Raw genomic sequence first — 27801 nt, 5'->3', positions numbered from 1 at the left:
AGCAGTTAGTTCTCAACCAGCTGCAGTTGGGCTTCCCTCACCACACACACACTTAGGCAATGTCTGGAGAAATTGTTCATTGTTGCAGGGACGGGGGTCGGGGGGGCTGGGGGTGTACAGGTGCTACTGGCATCCTAGTGGGTAGAAACCAGTGAGCTGCTAGATATTCTGCGAAGCACAGGACAGGCCCCCTCCCCACACAGGGAATGGTCCCCCCAGAGTGCCAGCAGTACCAACGTCAAGGAGCCTCCTCAGGGGGAGCAAGGCCTATTTACCTGTTCTTCACCTGGCTATCCGGACATCCGACCCCTTCTTATGTATCTGCAATGTTTTCTACTCCCCCAAATTATTTAAAATCTAACTTTCGAGGTAGTTTAACATAAAGCTAATTTTCTTTCACAGCACAGGCATAATTTGGAGGATTTCAGTACTGTTATTAAGAACAAGCATTAGTACTGTGCTAAAAATGCTGTATGTAAGTTAGAGTTTTCTGAAAAATAGTCCTTGGGTGGGAGAAGAAAAATTAAACCAAAGCACAAATGTTTTATTTCAAACCAATATTTTAATGTTTTCCTTATTTTCTAGTTTTACCTCTGTTGATGCCAATAAAAAATACATTAAGTACTCTTAACTTTTATACAGAGCTCTTTACTTCCTGTGTTTTATTCAATGCTCTGCCTATTTAGTTAAACCCGGTGTGTTTTTCAGTTATCCAGTCTGTGCATATTTGAGGAAACAATTTGGTGTAGAATTTATAGTGTCCAGGCTTTTCCCACCAAGTTCTTACAAAGGGACATCTTGAAAATATTCCTTAGTGTTTAGGTGATAATGTTACACAACCTAACAATTGACGTACTGTTAAAAGCTTATAATAACTGATAATAAAAAATGTGTTACAGATTTTATATAAACATTATGCATTTTACACAGGTTTTATAATTGGGTAATAATAATTATAAAAGAAAAGCATGTGCTTTTCTAGCTCAAACCCAACTCTTAGGAAATAGTGTCTGTCGAGTTGGTAATAAACACGTACTGAAGCTTCATTACAAATGGTTAGTTTTAAACATACAGACAGTAAGGCTCTAAGACATGAGAACGTGACTAAGATTATATCAAGCCATACTTCAATCTTATTAGAAATATACAGTTCTACTGAGTTATTAAAGAACGGATAAGAATAGTACGTACTCTTCATATCACTGTCCTTGTCAGTTTTGTTTTTCTAACAGCAAATGAAAGAGCATAGATTTTGTAAGTCAAGCATTCCATTTACAGTATAGTTCTTTTTAAAATGCACTTGATAGCAAAGTGTTAAATATCGAATGTCTTTTTTTTGTTACTGAGAAAAAATGTTCAAGCATGAGATTTATGCAAAATCATTTGTATGCAAAAGAAAACTGCAATAGATACTTCTCTTAATCCTGATGTAGCAATAGTTTTGCAAAATTCTGTTGAAATTTTTTGTCCTAAAGTAAGTCACTGGACTTACTATGTGGGAATAGATTTTTGCATCTGTACATAATACCACCATTATTAATAGAGTTCAAGTATTCCAAATGTAACAATTTTTGCATTTTATATTAAATGGATATTATTAATTACTACTTATTACTTTCTAAAGTTTCCAAGCTGAACACTCATTCTGCTCAAAACACAACGAAATGTTGCGGGTTGTACTTCCCAGTACTTCACCGGGTTGTGGAATAAACTTATTGCACTATATAAAGATTTCTTCATCTTTGGCACTGTTGGGCAGAAGTCATTCACTCCCACTTTCGTAATTGAATTAGAATGAAGGAAGATTATCTGTTATAGTGGGAAAAAGAAAGAATTAAAAACACAGTAAACGTAAAAAGAAGATATTCTGTTTATAGTTAGCATTTGTTCATAAGTTTTACACTGATTTGAATATATTTCATTTAAAATATATGTACTCATTTGTGCCTGTTGAATTCTTAATATAACAACTCAGGCTCGAGTGTCAGACACAGAAGTGTTCTGTGTGCAAAGTACGTGTAAGATTCAGGAAAATCCCAGAGCACATGCCTGGTCAGCACACACCACTCCCCTCTGAACACGGATTAGGTGTGTGTGAGGTTACTGCAGTGCTACATGCACAGTAATGTGTTCTAAAAGGATTAGAAATGAGCAGAAGGATGAAATGTAATGCTTTAAGAATTAGGCTTGCCGCTATGGAAGGCAGTGTGGAGGTTCCTCAAAAAATTACGAATAGAATTGCCATATGACCCAGCAATCCCTCTCCTGGGTATCTACCCAAAAAATCTGAAAACATTTATCCATAAAGACACTTGTGCTCCAATGTTCATTGCAGCTTTGTTTACGGTGGCCAAGACATGGAAACAACCAAAATGTCCTTCGATAGATGAATGGATAAAGAAGTTGTGGCATATATATACAATGGAATACTATTCGGCGGTAAGAAAAGATGATATAGGAACATTTGTGACAACATGGATGGATCTTGAGAGTATGATGCTGAGCGAAATAAGTCAGACAGAAAAAGCAGAGAACCATATGATTTCACTGATACATGGTATATAAACCAAAAACAACAAAAGAACAAGACAAACAAATGAGAAACAAAAACTCATAGACCCAGACAATAGTTTAGTGGTTACCAGAGGGTAAGGGGGTGGGGTGGTAGATGAGGGTAAGGGGGATCGAATATATGGTGATGGACGGAGAACTGACTCTGGGTGATGAACACACAATGGGATTTATAGGTGATGTAATACAGAATTGTACACCTGAAATCTATGTAACTTTACTAACAATTGTCACCCCAATAAACTTTAATTTAAAAAAAAGAATTAGGCTTGCAATACGACTGCAAAGAATTGTTAGCTAGCATTTTCCGTGATCAAGGGAGAGAAGGGTAGAGCTGCTTCTTTTGTAAGTTGCTTTATAGAAAAATATATCTATTGGTATCTTAAATACATATCTGTAATACAGCATCAATAGTTGAATCTTTATGTGGGCCAGTGGACAAAATCCAATTTTATAGTCTTTTTAAATTAAATTATTGCTCAGAATGGGCAATGTAGAAACTTCCCTTCATTCTCTTTACCACCTCTTTAAATTCCTTCTTTGGTCTTTTTTGGCAACTGAGATTTCTGGGAAGTAAAAACAATCTCCTTAATTTTGGGGCATATGAAAAAGTAGGAGCCTTTTGCTGGCAAAGCTCGGATATTGGTTCTGGCTGTTGTTACCACTAGATTCTGCCTTCATTTCTTGGTGAGATTGATCTGAGCCAGTCATGAGAACTGTTGGCATTATTAAAACCTTTGAGTTTGGTGTCGTAGTCCCCTCCACCCTCCGTTGTGGCGTGCGTGGCGTGTTAGGACAGACACTGTCTGTGGTTCCTGTGCATTTCCCTGCAGCTCAGGATCCGTACAGAGGTAGTTAACAGCACGGACCTCACTGGGAAAGAGAAACAGTGCCGGACGTGTGTCTGTCTGCTGCGCCGACATTTGTTCAATTGTACCCTTAGGACTTGTGTTCTTGTCTGTGTGTGTTATAATTCTGTTCATTTAAAAGGAAATGCTAGCAAGAAGCTGGAATCAGTTGTGGAGTGAAGTACACAAAGATGGGACAGCTTGAGAGAGGAAGGATTCAGGGCGTGGTGCTGATCAACAATAATAGACTTTTAAATGTATCGTCTGAAAAAGTCAAAGCAAAAGTTGTAACCAGGAGATGAATACGTGTAGATAGCACATCCACTTTGACGGCTTCTGTCTCAAAGGAGTGCAGTTAACAAAACTGGTTTAAAGTAGGAAAGAAATCTAGAATAAGCAAGTGGCTTGAAGCCCAGCCTTGTTCTCAATGTGTTTGTGTTTCTTGGACTATGAGAACGTTGTATAGCAAGGAAAGACTAAAGTAAAATGGGATTAAGTAGGGATTCTTAATTTGAGGTCCACAGGTGAGAATCAGGGAGATCTGTGAACCTCCTAAAGTCTGTTCAAAATATTGTCTTCATTTTTGTTCTTGGGAGGCTCTTTAGATCCTTTATTAGATTCTCCAATTACTCTGTGCTCCTCCCAGCAAGTCAGGAGTTGCCAGATTAGGAGGAAATGATTTCTAATAATGAAGAACAACAAACGTGTATTCATGAGGCTCCAAATACTGACTTTTGATTTTATATTCTGGCCTGAATTTTTTTTAAAAAGTGTATACACTTCCAGTCTAGCACCACACTGGCAATACCTGGGACCTTGTCCACATAGTCGCCTTCGGGAAATGTTTCCAGAACAAAAGGATATGGGATTCTACTTGGTTTCCTCCTGACCAGTCAGTCCTGCCTTTGCATAGCCATTACCACCCATATCCCTGAAATTAGCTGGGAAATTAGCTAGTAAGTCTGCCACAATGGCTTTCTCAGTTTCAGTAGGAGAAAGGGAAGGATGAGTGTTTTCGTTGACCTTTCTGTAGAAACCATTCTCCTAACCACTCTCCTGCATAAAATACCTCAGGCAACCTAGAGGGTCATTATGTATGACCTACCCTTGCAAACTTGCTTGGTCTTTGCTTCAGGTACTATAGTAATGGGTTTCATAAAAACAAAGAAAAGTGCTAATATCTATAAAACACAAGTAGAATGTTTTACCTGGAGGTATTTCAATTGCTGTAATCCTGGGGGGATTTTTTTTAGTTTATTGTTTTCCAAGTGTATTTCTCTTATGCGTGGTATGTTAGCAAGACTTCCATTTTCAACATCCGTGATTCTGTTGTTTCCTAGGCCCAGCCTAAAAGTGATATAAAATTCAGCTCTTAAGCAGATGGTGTGATAGTTAGCTGAAAACCAAGTTAGAAATATAAACCTGACATATATATATATAGAAATGGTTTTATTTAATAACCCATTTCAGCATGTAACAGCCCTCTCCTTCAGTGACCGCAAATTCTTTAACCTGTAATCAACAAAAGGGACATTTGAAATATGTCGTCTTCTCCTTCCCCTCGGTGCCCTCTTCTGTTACCGAGACAGAGTAATAGCAGTTTTTTCCAGTTTTCACCTTCACACTCTCCAGTAGCAAGAGTGATAACCTAGGTCCCTATGCATGTTCTCCAACAAGTTTCAGTAATGTCTTCATCGTGTGGACCTCCAATTCTAAGTTAGGATTTTGGAAACTTTTACCTTTGCAGATCTTTGTATCGTTTAAAATCCTCCAGTTCCACAGTTGAAATTTTATTATCATCTAAATGAAGCTCTAATAAAGTTGATGGTAGTTCTAATGACAAGGAAAGAAACATGTGTGTTAGATGGAGTAGGATCATGACCCATTGATTATTTACTTGTTAAGTTTCACTTTACAGACAGGCAATTTTTTAAGGATCTGCTCTTTTTTAACTTTTTATTATGGAAAATTTCAAACATATACAAAAATAGAAGCTAGTATTGTGAACCACCATGCTGTTGCCCAGCTTCAACAATCATTTCCATCTTTCCAGTCTTGTTATTGATTAGTTATTGATGATTGATTTACTTATTGGTTTGTTTTTATTTAAAACAAATATTAAAGTATTTAAAATTACATTTTATACATGATGTCATTTCACCTATGAAGAGATGTCTCTAACTCATAAAGTCATCTTTTATTTACATAATCATCATGTCAGTATTACATCCACCAAAATTAACAACAATTCTTTACTGTCATCTAATATTAATTTCCCTAATGATCTCAAATATATTGTTTTACAATTGATTTGTTGAAGGCAGGATCCTAATAAAGTTTACATTTGGTTCTTATATTTCTTAAAATGTGTTCAACTACATTCTCCCTCCGTTTTCTCCCTCTTCTATTGACTTGTTTCAGATACTGAGTTGTTTGAGATTTGCGTTTGTGGGCTAGGCTTGATGGCTTCCACAAGATAGTTTCTCATGGTCCTCTGGCCCCTTATTTCTTATGACCTAGTGGCTAGATCTGGAGACCAGGTTAGACTCAGAACATCACCCTTCCACCTGATGGCCTTAGCACTCATTGATGACTGCTGGTTAGGTCTGTTCCTCATTAAGAGTGGAAACATGGTGATTTTTCTGATTTTGTCATTCCTTATGCATTTATTAGGTGGACTTCTTCTCTAAAGAATTTTTCATCATCAATTGTTTAGTGTGTAATACAGTTTTATACAAAAGGCAGCACAGATTCTTGATTCTTTCAAGAAATGAATTGGTACAGTGCCCAGAGGTGACTACTAAATATTTTTTTAGTATCACTATGAACACATGGATTTTTACTCCATCTGATATGCTTGGTCCATTGCAGTATTCATTCTTTTCTTTTAATAGTAGTTTCTGCATAAATTAAGACAAGCATCTCTTAATTGCTTAATCTGCCAGTACCACCTGGCACATGGCGGGGATCCTGTGAATGTTTGCACCTCTCTTCTCCTTTCACCTGTGTGTCTTGACTCTAGGCCTCCCCAGATTAATAGACTGATCAGAAAACTCAGTCAGATTCATTTTATTAGTTCTATATATGCCCTGGTATTCTATCTCATACCTAGAATTAAAAATGTAAGGCATTATTTGCCAACCGAAGGTTCCAGTTACCTAGCTGGGAGAAGTGGGTTTTTTTCAACTCTTACTGAAACAGTTACTTCCTAGATAAGTGGTAAAAACTGATGAAAGTAATCGAAACATCTTTATAAATATCAATATTTTAATGGCTGAATTTATGTTGATTCCAGAATCTACTTTGGATTTTAAAAGTAAATTAAGTAGAGAGCAGGAAAATAATTCTGAACTCAGAGGGTTCTAATTTCTTGAATTCTGATTAGTTGAACTTAATTATTTGTATGGAATGACCACATACTGACTTTCATATGTAAAAGAAAAGGTTCTACTTTCAAAGACCTTAAGTATTAGTTGACCAAATCAATCTACATACAAAAGCCACTAGAAACATTTCATAAAGTGTGCCAGACAGTTCTCGAATATGTTATAGCAGGTCAAAGAAGAGAGAAATCTGTGTTCCCATTGAGAAGTCAGAAAAACTACTTGGATTTGTAGAACATGAGGGGACTGTTCCGTCCCCAGGGCCTGGAGAAGGCAGATCACCAAACAGAAAGTGTAGCCTCAGGAGGATAAATGAGCAAAGGTGTGAATTTGGGTACAAGCTCCTAGCTGCCAACAAATATTAGCGAACTTTTGTATAAATATTTCTATTCCTACCCCATCTTCAAACAGGTCTTCCCTTCACGCAATACAATTATGAAGTACAATTTTCCAAATGGATAGGAAGGAGAACATTTTTCACTCTCTTTACGTTAAATTGTTAGGTGTGGTAGGACCCTTTGTTTCTAATTCATTCTGTCACAAGGGATAGTAATGATCGATTGTAGCAGTTAGGCAGTCAGTCAGTCATAACATTTTTAGCAAATAAGTTATAAAACAAAAAACTGGATTTTGAATGTCATAGGGATTATTTATTTATTTATTTATTTATTTATTTATTTATTTATTGCAAAGTGAAAGTAGTTTATTGAGTAAAGATCTACTCCACAGGCAGAGTAGAGGTTGCCTCCAAAACGAGAGACAACCCAAATTAATTAATTAATTAATTTTTTATTAGTTTCAGGTGTACAAAACAATATCAGATGTATCCTTGACAATTATCTTCTCCCATTCAGGAGGCTGCCTTTTTGTTTCATTGATGGTCTCACAGCAAAGGAAACCATCAGTAAACGAAAAGGCAGCCTACTGAGAGAGAAGATAATTATCAATGATACATCTGATAAGGGGTTAATATCCAAAATTTATAAGACACTCATTCAGCTCAACACCAAACAAACATGCAGCCTAATTAAAAAACAGGCAGAAGACATTCAGATTGCCAACAGACATATGAAAAAATGCTCAACCTCACTAACCATCAGAGAAATGCAAATAAAAACCACAATGAGATACAAACTCACCCCAGTCAGAATGTCTATCATCAATATATCAACAAACAACAAGTGCTGGTGAGGATGTGGAGAAAAGGGAACCCTCATGCACTGTTTTTGGTGGAATTGCAGATTGATGCAGCCACTATGGAAATCAGTATGGAGGTATCTCAAAAAACTGGAAATGGAACTACCCTATGACCCAGCAATTCCATTCTTAGGTATCTATCCAGAGAAATTCAAAACGCTAATTTAAAAAAATATATGCACCCCTATGTTTATTGCAGCACTGTAATCAATAGCCAAAACCTGGAAACAACCGAAATGCCTATTGGTAGATGACTGGATTAAAAAACTGTGATAGGTTTATACAATGGAGTATTACTTGGTCATAAAGAAGAATGAAATCTTACCATTTGCAATGATATGGATGGGCCTAGAGAACATTTGTTAAGTGAAATAAGTCAATCGGAGAAAGACAAATACCATATGATCTCACTTATATGTGGAATCTAAAGAACTGAATAAATTAGCAAAGTAAATAGAAATAGTCTCAGAAAAATAGAGGAAAAACTGTTGGTTGCTAGATGGGAGGGGGGTGTGGATGGGGGAGAAGGGGAAGGGATTAGACAGCATAAATTGGTAGCTGCAATATTGCCACAGGGATACAAAAGACAGTTTGGGGAATATAATAAAAAATGTTGTAAAGATTTTGTAGGGTGTCAGATGTACGCTTGTCTCGTTAGGGAGACCACTTCATGGACAGCGTAGACGCTTGACCACTGCGCTGTACACCTGAAGCTGAAGCTGAATAATATTGAATGTCAACTATAATTTAATATATACATAGTCACGGGATATGGAGTACAGCATAGGGAATAGAGTCAATGGAATTGTAATAGATATATACCATGTCAGAGGGGCAATAGATTGGGGGGGGTTATCACTTTGTCATAAGGCTCTTGAAGGCATAGTTATGTAAGTTGAGGGATTTGATTCCAATGTAAATTTCTAAAGACATAACATCTTCTGTTAGGCTTTGGAAGAACCTTGAGAAGAAGTTAAACCTTCATTTTTAAGATCCACGTTGGAACTTGAAGAGAATTGCATTCAGGAAGACTGCTGGTGGGAATCTAGGGCAGGGCCACCCCCCACCCTCCCCACCCCCGCCCCCAGCAGCTGCCTCTGCAGGGCCCTCCCTCACTGTTAGCTTGCAGCCTGCCAGGGGAGGTTATGTATTTAACTTGTTAGGTAGGCTTTGTATTTTTGTTCTAAGGATGAGAAGGTAAATATGTATAACATTTTAGGTTTCTTGTAGAAAAGCTGACACATCCTTGAAAGCTAAATTAAGGTGGTTTTTTAAGTTGCCGTAGTTCTAAATTAAACAGATTTTTCCTGTATATAAAACAAAGTCTTTCCGCTTTTACTTTAGATCATTTTTCTCCTAAGCAAAACATTGTCACTTGATTAATAATAGCAGCTCTGCTGTGTCTTTTACATTATCAGTTTGTATTTGTTTTATCTTCTGGATCAGGTGGGTAGTCAAAAGGGAGTTATGGTAAAGTTGCTGCTTTTGCTGTGGATACTGAAAGACAGAGCTACGAGAAAGAAAAATAAGTTGTTAACCTTAGGGGTTCTTTCTGATCCAGGTGGTGACCACAGCAGAGAGTAGGCCCTTGTCAGGGGTAGGAAAGCGGACTCTGAGCATGGGTCCTGACAAAGCCAGTGCTGCCTGCCTAGGTCATCGTCAGACTGGGCGCTTGAAGTGATGCACTGGAAACTAGCCTAGTAGCTGATAAGAAGCATTTTACTTTGAGGTACGCGCTTCGTGTCACATGATAAAGAGCGTGGTACTCCTTCTGGTGACAGTTACGTCCTAAGAGGGCGTTGACCATGTCCTCAGCGTTGTCCTCAGACCTTTCTAGGCACTTACTCATTAGTCTGCACAATCCCCACGTGAAGAAACGGTACGGAGCCCTTGGCCCAGTTCACGCTCATGAGCACCAGAGCCCCTTGTCCCAGCCTGGCCACAGAGGCCCGCCCCATCAGCTCGCGCTGACAGCTGGGCCGAGGGCCTCTGGCCTGGGTACCCGCCTCTGCTCTCAGTACAGATTCTCACTCTAACGGGTACTTCACAGAATGACAAGGCTAGGTGAGTAAGTTTCAGGAACGAGAAGGAAAAGAAAAAGTCTATTTCTTCTTAATGTTTGTTCTCACTGGAGAAAAAACGAGTTTGGTTTCATACTGACAAACAAACAAACAAAACCCCACTACATATGGCTCTTTATGTGTGCATGAGAAAACACTAACTTTCATACTACACCAGCAGGATATACTGGTAAAAGGATTCTGATTATAGTGTGGTATTAACAATTATACAATTTACAGCATTACACTTAATGGTCCTTTAAGGATGACAATAAAAAAAAAATACTTTATCTTAAAGGAAACACAAACCTTTAGGAATCGAAGTCAGTTTTGCTTCTGCAATTCTGATATGGAACACTGTCACCCCTTCAAATGCCCCTGGTTCAATCCCGTTATTGTCAAGAGGGTTTGCACTCATTTCTGTGGGGGAAATTACATAATTTAGTATACATGTGTTGTATAAGAAGGAAACTGACTATGCAGAGGTACACATCCGAAAAAAGTTCTGAGAAGTAGAAGCATTGCTCAGACTCTTTCACTCAGTATATTTGTCTCTATGCCTATTTACTCCCTTTCTGTCAATCTCAGGAGAACACTGCGTTATGTTACCGAGGCTGGAATATATAACAGTTTCACTGTTTAGCTTTGAATTACTAAATCAATAACTTACCACTGTCTTCCAACCATGAGCATGACCAAGGATTCATTGTAGTAATTTTACATTAGGAAAAAAGATCATCCTTCATATAACTCAAAACGTTTACGTTTGCCAGCGTGCATTTATTTTTCAACTAAACTTTTAAAATTATAAGTCAATTAGAAACTGTTACTTGGTTAACAAATATAACTGAGGAAATGCCAGTGAGGCGATTTAATAAGTGCCAGGCACTTGGTTGAATTAAATAAATGAATTAATGAATGAGGATATTAGTTAGGAATGTTGAATGGATATTGCAGAGGGAGATGGGATCATTATTCCATAGGTGTTAGAAGTAAAATAGGATAGAATTTTAAATATACAAGGGGCGGCCGGATGGCTCAGCTGGTTAGAGCGAGAGCTCTCAACAACAAGGTTGCCAGTTCAATTCCCACATGGGATGGTGGGCTGTGCCCCCTGCAACTAAAGATTGAAAAAGGCAACTGGACTTGGAACTGAGCTGCGCCCTCCACAACTCCTTTGAAGGACAATGACTTGGAGTTGATGGGCCCTGGAGAAACACACTGTTCCCCAATATTCCCCAATAAAGGTTATTAAAAAAATAAATGAATAAAATATACAACAAAAAATTCCTTAGCTCAGTAATCTTAAGCAGATAATAATGAAAAGTGAGATGTACATTCCAAACAACAGCTGAATTAATTTTGTACACTATATTTGAGTAGTTTGTACAATATCTTTAAAATAATACCTTTAAATTAAATGAGAATAATAGATTTTATCAATTAGGGTGCAGTCAGAAAATAGAAACCTCACTAGGTGTTTCAGAAAGGATTCTGGAGAGTGCATATGTGTGTGTGTATTTTACAAAAGGCACCTTTCAGTGCTATGAATTTTGTTTAATATTTAATTGATTTATAAATGGATTAGCTAGGTAAAGATTATTAGATTTAGAAAATTAATTTGGGAAATTATCAGTCTTAACAGTTGTTAATGATGATAAAAAGCTGTACCTTTGCATATTACTTACAATTTCTAAATGTTCCATTCATTTGCAAAAACTTACCCAGAACATGTAAAGCATTCATTCCTTTGAATGTCTCCTTTTGTATTTTCTTAACTTTGTTATCATGAATTCTGAGTTCTGCTAGAGATTTGGGAAGATTAAGTGGTATTTCATTTAGTTGGTTGTGGGACAAATACAGCCTTCTTAACTTCTTTGTGGTTAGAAAGGCTTTTGGGTGAATCTTTGTTAGCTTGTTGTTGTTCAGAATCAAAGCCTAGATAGAACACAAAAAATTACACCATGGTAGGAAGCAGGTTTGATTTACAAGTATTCTACAGTAATTAGTCACTCATGGGAATCAGTGCAAATTATGCCATTTTGTATACCTGATTAGCCATGTAAATAATTCCTCAGCCCAATCTAAACTGAAAAAGAATATTTACTACTGAGTTGGAGCAGTGTTCAAAGCTTTAGTGGTTGCTTTTGTGCCTCTGTTTGTCTCTGAGCAGGTGATGTGTTCACGTGAGCCCCCCTCCTGTTTCCCTTTCCCTGGATGAAAGTGATTGATGGTATTATCTTCACCTTAAAACCTATTTACTCTGCAAAATTAACTTTAGTGCACACAGAACACACTTTTGAATGATTTTGTCTAATTTTAAAACTTCACTTCTTTCATGTTTCCTAATGTTTACCATTTTCCCTACAATGTGCCCTGAGACATATGTCAGGGACTGGTGAGTCCTGTGGAATAACTGCACCCTTTCTCGGTTCTGTGGATATTTCTCAGTGTGATGGGGCAGCACCTTTTAGAGGAGACGACAACCCCACTGTCAGAGAGCTTGTAATAGCACATCTGCATTCTCTACTGCCAAGCGCCTTGTGCCATGCTGAGGGTTCTGATGGCTGCTATCTCTGTCCGCTGGAAAATGGGAACTTCAGAACCCAAACTGGGCAGGTCCTTGGCAACCGGATCTTGTCACCCTAGTAATTATTTTCACTGTAAACAGGACATGGCTTAGCCCTTGATTTACTGCCAGATTTTGCAGAAAGAATTTTCGATGTTTCCCAGGGGTGATGGCAGATGGCTTAGCAATCCTTAGGACTTTCTGTCTCTTTCCACTACTCTGGTCCTCTCGTTCTTTCAGGGAGCAGCTCTAGATTCATTCCTTGTATGACTTTTCTCCCGGTCCCATTCTGCAGCAACCTTCCCGATGTTTCCAGACTGAGTTTGTAGCCTCTCTGGTGCTATTGTTGTTGTACAGAAGAAATACAAATGCTTTGGCAGGTCAACGCCCATTACTGTGTTCAGTCGTTTCACTGTAGGTGCTGTGCTTCTCCCTGTTCTTACCCTCTTTTCGGACATATCACTACTGTTATATTTTTGACCTGAGAAAAGTTAAGCCTAGGAGAAGAGATGAAACTACATTTTGTTACCAGCTGGTTACCAACTGGTAGAATGTACTCCTTTCCAAATGTATAATGCCACTGAAGAGTTTGTTCTCTTTTCCTTTGGTTATACTGAAATATGGGGTTGGGGGGGTGGGGTAACGACCTAGTGAATCCTCACTCAACCCCATGAGGTAAATTTAGTAGAAATTATTTCTTTCCTTATATTGTAGAGGAAATGGGCACAGGGAAGAAAAGTGACTTGCCTCCTGTCAGGCTGGGCCCCTCTGCCCACATTTGGCGCTTCCAGTTTTGTGCACTTCCTGTGGGCTACCGTATAAGGAGCCCCCACGGGAACGTGTGCGTCAGTGAGGTCACCATCATACACAGTCCCCCCGCCCTCATGTCAGAGATGCATGAAAGAAGTATAAGTCATACAAAATGGGGGAAGAGTTTTTTACGTAGAGCCATCAAATGCTGCCCCAGCAAGTTAGGTGAGCAGAGTGTCTCCAGTTAAACTGTACTTCCAGTGTTGGGTTTTACATAAAAATTCCAAAAGTGGTAGTCACAGAGCCCCAAACAATATGGTTCTATGTAAGGACAGAAGATGAGGAAAATATAGCCTTTCAGAAGTAGGACAAAAATTCTTCTTGATGAATGTGGCTATAATCATAGACTGGAAATGACCTGGTGTGTGTGTGTGTGTGTGTGTGTGTGTGTGTGTGTGTGTGTGTGTTGATCTCACTTGTTCCCTAATGCTGGATTGTCCTTTGTATAAGAACCACAGTGCCAAATAAGCAGCTGAAACACAATATACAGAATTTATAGGATATTTAAAAAGCATTTTGATTCCCTTTAAAGACAGGCACCTATAATTAAATAAATGTTTTCTGAATTCTACAATATGCCCACAATTTAAGTATAAAGTAGGTGCTTTCAAAAGTGCTTTGCATTAGTCCACTGGCCATTGTGGAAACACTAGACTTGTGGCAATAGTAGTTACCAGTTGGGCACCTTGCATGGATTCACTCATCTAGTCTAAATGACCACTCTGAAATCCATGCTACTTTCACACCCCTTTTACAGCCGAGGAAGGTCAGGCTTAGAGAAGTAAGCCACTCTCCCAGCGCACACTTCTGGGAGAGCCACGATTGGAGCTCAGGTTCTCCTCACTGTAGGACACTCACCCTCCAACGTAACACCTTGTAGAAATTAACTAAAAGAGAATTAAGGAGGCCTAGACAGCTCCTGACACCTTTTAGGTTGTCATTTCCGAGTCATTAACGGGAGTCCATGTGGACTAGGTCCCTGGAAGGCTCCTAAAATGTAATGAATAATGATAAGGCAAATTCAAACCTTTTTGTGATTTCAGTATTAAATATAGCATTAGTTATTCTCGTGGTTATAGCTGAATATAAGTTGAAGAAGTGGTAGAAGCCTTCATAAGCTGTATTTCATAAGCTGTATTTCCAACTTGGGAGAGTGGAAGAATGGCCTTGCTGTTCTCCAAACGTTCTGTGGTCTGAAGTGAGTATGCGGACTGGATAGCGCCTTGATGGGATCCACCGCTACTCTGATTGTCCTGATATTTAAGTGAAGCCTCTGTTAAAGGTAAATACGTGCTCTTCTAGCTGCTGGATCTCTAGCTACATAGGTATCTGGTATATAGATGGAAACGATAGCAGGGTGGAGCCCAGCCAAATCCCCGCTGTCTGCACTGCACAGTTGAAAGGGAAGGGAACAGTCAAGGCCCCACGAGCCCAGCTGCCCGGGCAGAGGTTGGCTTTGTGGGAGGCTGTCTTGGCTCCTTCCAGGCAGGCTTGGCATGAGGAGTGAGCAGGAGAGCCAGGTAAGGAGCATGCCTCACGGTCTTAGGACATGATCTCCTGTTTGTCCTCGCTCATCCAGCTGACCAATAGGCGCTGGTTTGCATATTGGGACTCAGTGGTCCTCTTTCCCTGCCTGCTGGGAACTGACCCGAGGATAGTGGGCAGGCAGGGTGGCCTCCCGTCTCAGACACAGGAAGGTAAGAGGCTACATGCATGGTAGCAAGAGAGGTATGGTCATGGTGTGTCTCCCTTCTCTTGGTGCTGTAGCTCCACTGACATGACACTTTTACACTTGTTCTCTGCAGCACAGCATGAGTGTGTGGGAACTGGCCTGAAGGACCGTGCTGACTTCCCACCACAGCTTTGTGCAGAAGAGAGGCTGTCCCACCCTCCACGCTGAGGGCAAGAGATAGCACCCCAAGCCTATGACACGGTGGGATCAGGCCATCTCCCAACTTAATTCCAAATGAAATGAGAAATTTTACTTGCTAAAATCTAGCAGCTCAAAATGTTAAAAAGATATAAAATTCTTTCTAAAAGAATTTTAGAAAATTAAAATATTAATATAGTAAAGAAAAATTCTTTTTCACCTTAAAGATCTAGAAAAAAAGCTATACAACTATATATTAGTCAATTAGATACGTTTGTGATGCCTTAAGATAAGTCAATGGGTTTGGGGACAGATTTTCTTATACTGTATGCTAATGAATAGGAACTCATTAATAAGTAAATAATCATTGTCTTATTCAGTATTTTAGTGTGTAGTTACTGTGGTTACCTAAGTAGATCATAAGATCATTTAAGGACCATTTACTTAATTATTAGCCCACCGCCTTTCACCTGGCTGTTATTAAGTAAACATCAGTTGCATTAAATTATTAATTGACTTGGTGTATAATTTTTCATTAACTAGAACACCGTTGAATAACAGGGACTTTGTCATTCTTCACATACAAAAGTAAGACTTGTTACACAAACACAATATGAGTGATCATTTTAGCAGTGATATTTTCACTTAAATATTTGAATATATGAGCACAGATTCTTACATAAAGTGAAGTGAGTCCTTTAAAATCATTTTCTTTGATTTCCTTAATTTTATTGTTTTGAAGGTCAACCATTCGAGTATCAAGTGGAATGTTGCTTGGGATGGAGGACAGACCTGAGAAGTAAACAAACATGTTACATACACATATGCTGAAGATTAGATTGCTCATATGTTAGAAATGTGCATTTGTTAAAATCCATGGTTACCATTAAGTAACTGATGACTTAACATATAACAGATAACAAAAACATGGTTATTTGGGAGCCTAAAGACCTTTTCAAGTAACTTATTTGTTTTTACAAGGTGTCTGACTGGGTCTAGCTGTTGCTGCTTGTCTGCTGCAAGGTGACATGAAATGGAGGTCAATTGCAGCATGACAGTATGACTGTGAGGAAGTGACCAGCAGCTGAGGCATGGCTTCTCTGATGCACTTTTGGCTGAGGAATATTCAAGTTCTTTGCAAATTTTCAGGCTGCTGTAGTGCTAAATTGGAGTCTTTGAGTTTTGATCATTTTAAGAAGCCTTAACATGTAGGAAATTGTTCTTAGGAAATATGAATTAGATTATTTTCATATACATTATCACAAATTTACTACCCATTTCCTTTAATAATAAGCTTCTCTAATCAGTCATGAATTATTTGATTTTCAAAAACATACGCATCTATAACTTATGTTGTCATCAGGGCGTGCGGTATACCTTACTGATTTCATCACCCCCCCAGCCCTGTGCTCCAATCTGCAGATACCTGGGCCCCCTGTTATTCCCCATTCCTCTTTACAGGTGCAAGAACACCTTCCTTTTCTGTCGTCTCGGGTTCAGGTGCACCTTCTTTTTTACGTGAGTGTAGTGTGGTGAAGACACACCATCCTCAATAAATGTTAATTAAATTATTTAAACGATTTAAATGTGTTTTTTCCCTCTTGAATTAAAAACAAAAAAGAGCAGAAAATTGCCAGGACTAGATGGTGCATTTCTTCCTTCCTTTTTTTGCTGTCCCTAGATGGCTGCACATGCCCACCCTGCTTCTTGTTAGTCATTCCATATAGTAGTTATGCTTGATGAGCACTGGGCCTTGTTTTCCCCAATATTTTATTGTTGAAATGTTCAAACATACAGAAAAGCTGAAAGAATTTTACAGTGGAAACCAATATTCTCTTTCCACCATCAACATTTTACTATATTATACTTACTGTCCATCCATCAGTTCATCTTTTTTTATGCATTTTAAAGTGAGTTTCAGATATTGGTGCACTTTCGGTGGAGCCGTCCTTACTCCTGAAGGTAGTATTATATTTAATAGCCCCAGTTGAAGAATTCAGTATCTAAATATTGTGAATAGCAATATTTAACGCTAAAGCCTTCCCTCCATACTTTAAAATTGACAACTCTTTTAATAAGTTTGACCACAGATAGAGGGAAAGGGGGGAGTAACTTGATAGGCTAACAAGGTAGCAGTTTTGTTTAGAAAGTGAAATGGAAGGTCTTGTAGGAAGCTGGGTGCCCTGCAGAAAGGGCCTGGTAACATACGAGGTGTGATCAAACAATACGGTAAATGTTTAAATTAAAAAAAATTATTACAGTAAAAAACACATTGCCATTCATCCCCCCAAAATTCTCCCCCTCGCTTCAAACACACTTATGCCATCGTTCTTGCCACTTTCTGAAGCAGTTCTGGAAGTCCTCTTTTGTGAGTGTCATTAGTTGCACTGTCATGGCTGGCTCAATGTCCTGAATCATTTTGACTTTGGGGAAGAGCCAGAAGTCACGTGGTGCCAGATCCAGTGAATAAGGTGGATGAAGACACATGGTAATGTTTTTGACAGAAATTGCTGTATATCAGAAGCGATGTGTGACACGGAGCGTTGTCATGATGGAGGATGATTTACGGCACATTTCAAAACACACCTGCTCTCAACAGTAGCTCACACTTGACTGACTGTACCGAACAAGTTGAAACTTGTCACACATTGTTACTAAGGTTTGATGCACCACTTCCTATTGTTGAAGATCCCTGCCTTTCCGTTGGGTGGCACTCGGCAGCAGCAGTCACCGCATTTTTTTATCACAACAGAAAGGCTCCATGTCACACATCGCTTCTGGTACAGCAATTCTGTCAAATAAAAACATTACCGTGTGTCCTCATCCATCATATTCACCAGATCTGGCACCGTGTGACTTCTGGCTCTTCCCCAAAGTCAAAACAACCATGAAAGGTAAACATTTTGAATTGATTCAGGACATTGAGGCAGCCATGGCAGGACAACTTAAGACACTCACAAAAGAGGACTTCCAGAACTGCTTCAGAAAGTGGCAAGAATGATGGGATAAGTGTGTTTGAAGTGAGGGGAATAATTTTTTAAAAAATTTAAACATTCATTGTATTCTTTGATCACACCTTGTAGACTTTGACAGATCTTCTCCACCCTACCCCAATGAAATCAGGAGCTCTGAGATTCATTTCCTGAGGGAGAAGGAGCCACAGGTGTCCCAACCCTTTCCATTGTCAGTGGTCATGGGGCAGATATAGCATATGCTGCTAACTGTGACATGCCATTTTAAAGGTATGTGTCAGGCTAGTACAGACAGTCTTAAGTGAATTTCATTCAGTAAATTTTTTCAAAGCTAAATATTCAGGAAAACACTATTTGCAACCAGTTGTCTGTCATGAGGTAGTTGGTTTTTCTGTTCTTTGATGACAGTCAGGCACTGGAGCAAAGCTGTGTAGTGTTTCCTCTGGAACAGATATGAAGGCCGTCACCTGCAGATGGTGTATGCTAAAGATGGACATTTCTTTTGTCACAATCTTACCCTGAACCCGCTCAGTTTACATCAAGCTGTGTCAAAGCTGATACATTTTTATCGTGAGTTTTGTTAAAGTCTGTAGAGTGGATTATAATAAGCTTTGATTATTGCCACAAATGCTGTAGTAGTAGGAAGTGAGTCTAAAGCTTTCAGAGGCACCATCTGCTCGTATGCACTCTGGACGTGGCCCTGATGGGAGATGGGTTCCAGACCTCGGCTCCCTGCCACGTGGCAGGTTTGAACCACCCCCTTTGAAAGTAGCTGGGTACAGCAACTCTTGTTGTGAATTTCCCTCACACCCTCTCCCCGAGAAGCATATGAGTATCCCTCTATTTGAGAATGCCTTCATTAGAAGTATTAAAAAATAAAAAAATACTCAGCAGATATTTTAGAAAGTAATTTAGTTCAGCCACTTCTTTTCTAGACAATTCTAAATTCAAATCACTCAAAACAAATAGAACGTTACATTTAAAATGTCTAGATTAGAGATTTCACAACTCTATAACCTCTTTATTGTCCTGCACAGTCAATTTATTTTGTTATTGTAGAATTTTACCAGAAAGCATAGTCTCAACCTGCTGACACCCTAAGGTAAAGAAGAAAAGTAAATGAAGTACTTTGGTTCAAATTTGGGAAGCAAAGGAAATGTTCTCTATATACGAAATTTCCATTGTTTTCCTCTGCTCTGATTTTTGAAATAAGTTGGGATGTACTTTGGAGTTTGTTATACTTCCCAAAAATTTAAATGAAAAATCCCTTTACAGTCAATCAGCTGATTTTTGAAATTTCAGTGAGGGCTTTTCCTATTCTTTTAATTTCCCAGAATGATGTTATTCTTCCAAACAAGTTGACATATGTTCTTACCTAGATCAGAACAGTGTACAACTCTTGAGTAGCACTGGCATCCAAACGGACACGTTGGAAACAGATCAAATGGGAAGAAGGGGTTAATTGACTCCCTTGTTGGTAAAAGAGAGTTGTCAGGGTCAGTGTCACCATTGCCTTCATCTTCCATGTCCTTCAGCATCATGTTCTTCAGCGTCATGTATGAAGGGTGAAACAAAGGTTTGGCGGAGCACAAAGCCAGGAGCACTAGGAGCATACACTCCTTCATGTCGTCTGGTGTAGGGGACCAACCTGAGATTGAACAGACACTGAAGAGTAAGTTAAGGTTTAAACAGATACAGTTCCTGCGTCTGTACATCTCTCGGAGCTGACAAGAGTACAGGTAATCCCTGTACAACACGGCACTTCTATAACACAGCTTCGCTCTAACACGGTTCGAGAATTGGGGAAACCCCTCGTACAACACAGCATCCTAGAACACAGTCTCACTCTAACACAGTTTGAGAATTAGAGCAATCCCTGAACAACACGGAGCGTAATAAGAGCTTTCAAGAGCAAAAAATATCTCATTTGAAATTTTTATTCAAGTGTGGATATCGTATCAGATTTGACTGCAGAATTTAAAAATTCAGTAGAATTTTAAATCCATTTTGTTCGTGGCCTGTTAAGTTCAGAGAATGAACATATCTTGTCAAAATAAAACGCCCTCAGTTGATGGTCCTTAGTAGTGATGATGAAGAAAACATTGTTTAATACATATTAATATGTTATACTTTTGGTGAAAACTGCTTTAATAAAGATATTTCTCTTAATTATAAAAATATAATAGTATGTTTTTTTAATTTTTGGAACCTGACCCCCTTTTTTATACTAGTTCTTTGTTTCATATAACACAAATTCACATAACACAGCATTTTTTAGGAACCTAACAACCATGTTATACAGGGGTTACCTGTACAGTGAAATGGCGTTCTTATCCATTACCATTGTGTGAGTAAATTTATAAGAAGTCGTGGGAAACAATTGAGTATTCACTGGAAGCTTTAAAAAATCTTTTATTTTTTTATCCAGTAATTATACTTTTTGGAATCTAATCTCAGGAAATAATTCTAATGTGCATAAAGATGTTCATCACAAAATTAGATATCTATAATAGCAAAAAATTAAAGATAATACTATGGTTAAAGTGAGATATTAAAATAGTGTAAATTCATGAAATACTTTGTTTCCCACAAAATATTTGCAAAGATGTTTAAAATATGAAATATTCTTTTTTTGGAAAAAAAGCAAATATAAAAAATCCATACATAACAAATACACAAACAAAAACCGTGATATAAGTATACTTCATCGATGATAATCTATGGGTAGTAAAACCATGACACTTCTTGTGTCTTCTTTTTTTTTAAATTTTTATAATGAGCAATAAGTGCAACTTTTATAGTTAGGAAACTAGTAAATGTTTTTAAGAACAAAAGCAGATTGCCATACCTGACTGTTCCCCAAATCCTATCATTGCCTTAATATCTATGTCACTTGCAAAGTAAAACCCTCATGCCCCCTTAGCATAACATCTGGAAGTTTTCTTTAACAGATCTCTCTCTCCCACCTTCCTCCCTACCCTCACTTTCAGAGCTGGTCACTTTTTCCAGTGTTTTGAACTTCTTCCTCCTAATGGGTTCCATTGTCTAATACCTGATCCAAAGCCTCTGAAGTCTAGACTGTTCTTTCTTATTCATCTTTTCACTGCATTCTGTTTGGTTTTTTGAGGGGATTTGTTTTCAGTTGTATTTTTCAAGGCCTACACAATACTGGAATGTACGAACAAGAACCCTTGAACATAGATTTGTTGTTATCTGATGGTGGATATTCCCACAAGTGTGTTTACATATCACAGTTTCTTAACCATCACCTGTGAAACATACATTCTTTATAATTTTTAAAAATTAAAAGCATTATGAAATCATCCAAAACAGATGCGTGCCAAGCTTCTCTTTGGGCTGCATTTGGCTACACAGATGCCAGTTGGTGAGGTTGTGTCCTGGCAGGAGGGCATCCACACTCACCCAGATGTCCCTCAGCCAGGCCACCAAGCAGTGCTGCTGGCCTACCGTGCCTGAGCACCAGGGTGTCCAGAGTCAGTGAGAGCTGGTCCCACCTCAGGAAGACCTGGACCCCCAAATGGTTGAATTATGCCAGCTGTTTACAATTTCTCAGAACCTAGAAATCAGCTTTAACTCTCTTTTACTGGACTTAGGGATCAGAGGTGAATTAATTAAAATATTCATTTTTTATGTGATATGTCTTTTAATCACCAGAGGTAGTTAAAAAACACACACACAAAAACAGCCCTACTGTCATCGGTTATTAACCTGACAGTTAACATTATTTAATTCTTCGAAACCTAAATGGCAACATGAACATTTTGCCCACTGGGTGGCTGGACATCACCAGCCTGATACTTGAGGTTTCCCTGTGATAATCCACACTCAGTTGTGCCAGGGAAGAGGAGATTATAGGACATATCTGAGAAAAGCCAGAGCTTTTTAAATTTTAACAGCCTTATTCTAAAATCCCACCTCAGAACTCTGCACTACCTTGTGGAAGTGTCAATTCAGATTTTATTCTAGGTGCATCCCTCACGTTAACCAGGAGTAATAGGATGTGCAAAGAGCTCCAGTGGCTTCCCCAAGGCCACACAACCAAAGAGAATTAGAAACCGAGTTAGAGCCCATGTGTCCTAACCCGTTCTCCGCATCTGATGCAGCCCACATGGGAACACTACTTTTATCCCCAAATCTAGTGTCCTTACAGGCATAGTCTGTCATCTCTTCCTCTCCAGCCAGTCCACACATTGTTTTCTGTACAGATAGGGGTGCATGCACAGCTTGGGTTGGGAGAGTGGGAGCCAGAGTGGTTGTATGGTCAGATTTGGATGGTGCAGAAAGAGAAACTGTGCTGGCAGCTCAAAGCCCAGCAGCTTCTGTCAGCCATCCTGGGAGACAAGTAGCTTAGCATTCCCTATTCCCGTCACCATGGAATCCTGGCCTGGGTGGCTGGCTGAGGTCGACTGGGCTTCTTTTCCAATATCACTTTGTCTCTGGCACATTATATCTGCTGCTTGGCTGCCTGCCTCACTTTGATCCATCATGTTTCTTGACCTTGGGCTTCTTTGTGGTTCCTGGCTCTTTAATGCTTGGTTCCCAGTTTTGCCTCGACCTGCAAAACTCTCATTCCATAGCTAATTCAGTTCTTGATCCTTAGCTAAACCAAAGCTTATCCCTGGTACCAGTTTATTTAACATTGTTCTGCAATGCAGCTGTCTTCTGTGTCCATAGCTGTCCCTAAACTCGGCAGAGGAGCTGTTGAATTAAATGTCATCTGAGATCCTGTGTCTGGCTTTTTTTGAGGTTGCTGGAGTCTTTTAGTGGGCATCTGTCAGGTGCCCACTCTGTACCAGGCACAGTGTTAAGATGTGGACTCTGTGGCATAGACAGGTCAGGGTGCTCTGGATGGGAACCCCATCCTTACCCTCTTCCTTGCTCAGAAACCAAAACCACAGCTCCTACTCCACTCCTCTCAAGTAAGTGTGGGCTTGTTGTAAAAGTTAGTACGTAGGTGCATTCAGGGAAAAACTAACCAGTACATGTCCAGGTTAGCAAACAGAACTAAAGTGCAGCCGTCTCTGCTGGCTGTGCACACGCTGGCTCAGACAGTTTGGAGGGGCTGCCAGATGTGCAGTCCCCAGACTCTGAAAGGAAAGCTCTTTACCGTAGCTCCATCTACTCTTCATAACCCTCAGTTTACTCTTTGAAACTAATAGAAATGAAGACATCCATAAAATACACAGGAGAAAAAGGTTGAAATAGAACACACAAACCTAAGAGAGCTCTTGGGATTATGAATGAAGGATTATTTTCCTCTCTGGTCCATATTTTTAACATTATTATGTTGCTTTCCTAATAGTTTAAATATCAGCCTGCCAACAAAGTTGTCTTAACTCTGGTCCTCCCTGTACTTCAGCCTTCCCTATGATTTCTGTAGCATTAGCACAGTAAAGTTCTCCTATAGACTGGCCCCCAAAAGTGCAGTAGCGGTGCCCACCTGGGAAATTCTTTGGGGCCATACCCTCTGGAAGTCTAGCCCCGTTTGCTCTAGTCCATGGGAGATGAAAAGTTTAGTTAAAAGTTGTTTTTGTGTTGGCTGGTTGTTTGCATTTCAATATTGTCTTACAGAAACTTAGAGGTATAAGGGCTCTAGTTTCCCAATCTAGACCAGAAAAATCTATTTAATACTTAATATACCTGCAATATAGACCTAAGGAAACCATAGAGCTTTTAAAAATATGTATAGCAAGAGGAGTGTATTAGAGAGCCAAAGTGGGAAAGCAGGGCACACGGACCCTCCCTGCGCCTGGCAGTCAGGGGCCACCTCCACTCCTGCCACCCCCTCCTTCTGCTCCCGGCGGCAGTCATGCGGCCCTGTGACCTGAGAGAGCCTGGGAGTGGGGTGCAGGCCAAGGTGAGGAGCAGAGCTGTGAGGAGACAGAAGCCAGGGCACAGATGAAGAGGCCAGACTTGGCGGGCATTTCTCTCCTGACCAGCCCACCCATGGGGTCAGGGGCCGCCTCGGCCAGTGTCCCTCCCTTCCTCTGTCTCTTCCACTGACTGATTATGTGAGACCCTCCCTGCCGTCCATGAGGGGGCACTCCGGCCCGCTAGCTGAGACAGTGGCACATCTGTGGTAATCAGGAAGCTTTCCATTGCTGGTGGTGAAAGCATGCCTTGCTGGGCCCTCCCTCTGGTGAGTGAGAGAGGAGACCCATAGAAGCAGGACATGCCATCTAAGTAAACTCCCTGCTGGTGTTAGAGGCTCCTCCAGAAGATTCTGGACCAGATAGCGTGTCCACTCTCTACATGCATGACTCCAGTGAGAGGAATCAGACAGCACACCTTCTCAACAGGCATCTAGTTCCACTGTTCGTCTATGGCTGATAGGAAATTCTTTATTGAAGCAAAAAATGCCTTCTGGCACATTTGTCTCTACTAGTTCTGTCTTCTGTTAGCTGTAGAAGATTAATCTTATGTTTTTGCATTCCCATATCCTGGTTACTTGCAAAGAAAAGTCAGGCAAACCTCAATACCATGAGGAACTCACCATTTATTTCACATCCTCAATCTGAGATGACAAAGCCCTGATAAAGTACAAGTGATTGTAGACCCCAAACCGCACCTTATTCTACTTCAGCAATTTTTTTACCAGTAGAAAAATATTGATATGTCCAGGAGGGAATACTACGTAGCAATGTTTTTTCCCCAGTTATTCAGAAAGAATATAGAGAATATTATTTCTCATTTAAAATGATGGGAATTTTAGTTGTTTGTCTTATTTCAAAATTTGAGTTTATTACTATGGCTCAAGTTCTTACTTGATTAGTTTGGGCAGTAGATAGTGTTGTTTTTAAAACCTTTAAAAATATTTAAGTCTTGTTCTCAAGAAGACTCAGTATTTTCCCAATTTAGACCACTTTTGCCAGAGCTTACTCATGAAAAGCTTTGGATTTTGTTTTCAAGTGTCTCTTAATCAGAATACTATTTGGAATATTATTTCGGTACTAATGCTCTTATTAATAAACCATGGCATCTTAGAGACTTTGCTCCCATTGCTCCTTGTACATCTGAAAAGTCTGAGGCTGGCCTCTAGCCCTGCACTGTCCACCCTTCTGCACGGCCTCCTCCAAGGGGGTCAGAATCCCACAAGTGACTTCCAGGGACCAACTGGACTCTCCTCGGACAGGACGGGGTGAGGTTTGCCCAGGTTCTCAGGATGGGAAATGCCCCTAAGAAGTGTCTTTCTGAATTTGCATAAGCTCCTATTTTCCACTTAAATGTTCCACAAACGTAGAATGGAAAATCTGTGTAAGTAAAATGGCATTTCCTCTCAGACACTATTATTAGGAAAATAAGTCACTGTGCTTTTAAATCCAGTGCTTAAAGGTCTGCTTGGCAACTTTTCCCCTTGGCTGAAATAGTTCTCTCAGCTCACAAGAGCCAGTAGTAGTTTTCAGTACACAAGTGTTATAGAACATAATCTGTTCACAGAAGAAATCAGACTACATTCAGGCACAGCCCTGGAAGTGAATAAGTAAGTCCAGTGTCCCACATGCATTTGGAAACTTAGTCACAGAACCTGCTGGACATGGAACCGAACACCTTTGTAGACTATACTGTCCTTAAAGAAATAGTAACTTGACCTTAGAAGTATAAAGAGCACCTGAGTGAGTGCTCGCCAGCTGCTTTCCTCTTACACCAGTTTTGTCCTTCATCAGTTTTTCAGGGCGTCTGGCAACCTAGCTGCTGTCTTCAAACGCAAAACACTCTTGCCTTTCATTGCTCTGCTGTTTCCTGTAGTGCCTTCAGACTTGTACTTACAAAATTAATCATTTGGTCTCAAACCTCAGGTTAAGTATCGAATACTCTCTTTTTAATGAAGTATTTAGTTGTAACAGAAGATTGCACACACCCTCATCTTCCCACCACTGCGCTGTTGCTAAATATAAAAAACAAAACATCAGGATGCTTTCACATGTATGTGGGTGTATGACATGTTTTTATTTCTCTTTTTTAAAACAACTCAGTGATTCTTGGTGGTATTTTAAAAAACCACTTTATTTTTAAAGAGATACAGACCCCTCAGCTTTGTGATTTAAGCCTACACCATGTGGCCATTATTTGTGGCTGTCACACCTCTGAATAAATTAACAAGAAAGAATGATGTATTCCATTTAGATTTTGAGGGACTGGAATATCAAATACATTGTTTAATTTTTAAAATATAAGATTTAATAAAAAAATTATTTTGGGATGGGACAAAGGCAATCTTTGTTTTAAATTCAGACTGGATTTTGTGAAAAGTTTCTAATTTTTCATATTGAATATAGAGCGAATTAAGCTATGATGACAAATACTCTGCCTTGGAATTATACATTTCCATTTCAACTGTACAGTGACATTTTATTATATAAGAATAAGGAAGACATATATCAAGGGAAAATATGAATATTCAAATGTATAAGTAAAATGACATTTGAGTAATCATATATTTAAAAATGTATTAGAAAATATCATAGTTTTACATTTTGAAAGGAATATTTAATCTTTCACTTAATGTATTTGTGATATTCTTAAACTTCCTTATCATTAATTATTAAGGTAATATTATTTTCATAAAAGAACGTACAGATACTTGTTTAAATCAATCATGTTTATATTTATGGAAAAGGATAATGACAGGTTTTCACTTAATTGTTAAAAATAAGTCATAATTATATTGAAAATAAATTAATTATATATAAAACATAAAAAGCTATAATAATTTTAGGTTGATATGTAATTAAGTGCTGATTTTTAAGAAATTATACAGATAATCTTTACATTTCATCATGTAATTTATAAGCATTTGTGTTAATAATATTAATATCCCCTTAGTATCAAGTATAAAATAACTGTGAATGGTATATGAAAAAAAAAGACATGAAAACATACCTTGTAAGAAGAGAATAAGTCCTCTTGAAAGAAGAATTTCTCCACCATGTACCACTTATCTGTAATGAAATTGTTCTCATATACTACTTACGAAGAAAGGTGAGGGATTACATTGAAGAGGAAAGCACCTTTCAGCAGAGCCTGGTGTGGCTGCACCCTGGGTGACACTAGAATAAGCTGCTTCCACAGATTAGTCCATGTTAGTACTGAGAAGCAAGATTAAAACTTGTAACTGCTCATGTGTTTTCCATCACTGTTTGTATTGTAGCCAAGACTTCTAGCTAAACTCTAGACGTCTACTGGAGATTCTGAAGAAAAAAAGAGTGTTTAATAATGCGTGGCAACTGGCCATTGAACATGCAGTCAAAGTCATTCAAGAAATACCTGATTTGAAAAATACTTTATGAAATTCTTAAACGAATGAATACTTACAAATTACAAATTTAAAAACTCACCCTATATAGACCAACAAAATATTTATCAATCTTAGTAAAGAGAACCAGCATTACTGAGTATCTGAGATGTATCTGAGAAAGGAGCCATGCTGTTTTTTTCTTCAGATAACATTAAGCATACTTCTCAATATTTTCTTTAAAACAGCTTTTAGCTTTGCCACAGGT

At 38.9% G+C, this 27801-nt stretch overlaps 2 protein-coding genes across 3 annotated transcripts in view; one reads left to right on the top strand and one right to left on the bottom strand.

Moving 5' to 3' along the window:
* The window catches only part of CENPP (centromere protein P), a 229503-nt gene that overhangs the window by 108363 nt on the left and 93339 nt on the right, over positions 1-27801 (top strand). The window lies entirely within an intron of this gene.
* On the bottom strand, positions 543-27443 carry ASPN (asporin). The gene is made up of 8 exons (XM_019713827.3): positions 27182-27443; positions 19656-19928; positions 15988-16100; positions 11784-11997; positions 10369-10479; positions 5159-5252; positions 4628-4766; positions 543-1809 (listed from the first exon to the last, which is right to left on the bottom strand). The coding sequence occupies exons 2-8, from the start codon at positions 19903-19905 to the stop codon at positions 1612-1614; spliced, it is 1119 nt and encodes a 372-aa protein (XP_019569386.1). The 5' UTR covers positions 19906-19928; positions 27182-27443; the 3' UTR covers positions 543-1611.

Source organism: Rhinolophus sinicus, chromosome 16, assembly GCF_057876585.1.
Source record: "Rhinolophus sinicus isolate RSI-liver-muscle chromosome 16, RSI-T2T, whole genome shotgun sequence".
NCBI lineage: Eukaryota > Metazoa > Chordata > Mammalia > Chiroptera > Rhinolophidae > Rhinolophus > Rhinolophus sinicus.
This window is presented reverse-complemented; position numbering and strand designations above follow the sequence as displayed.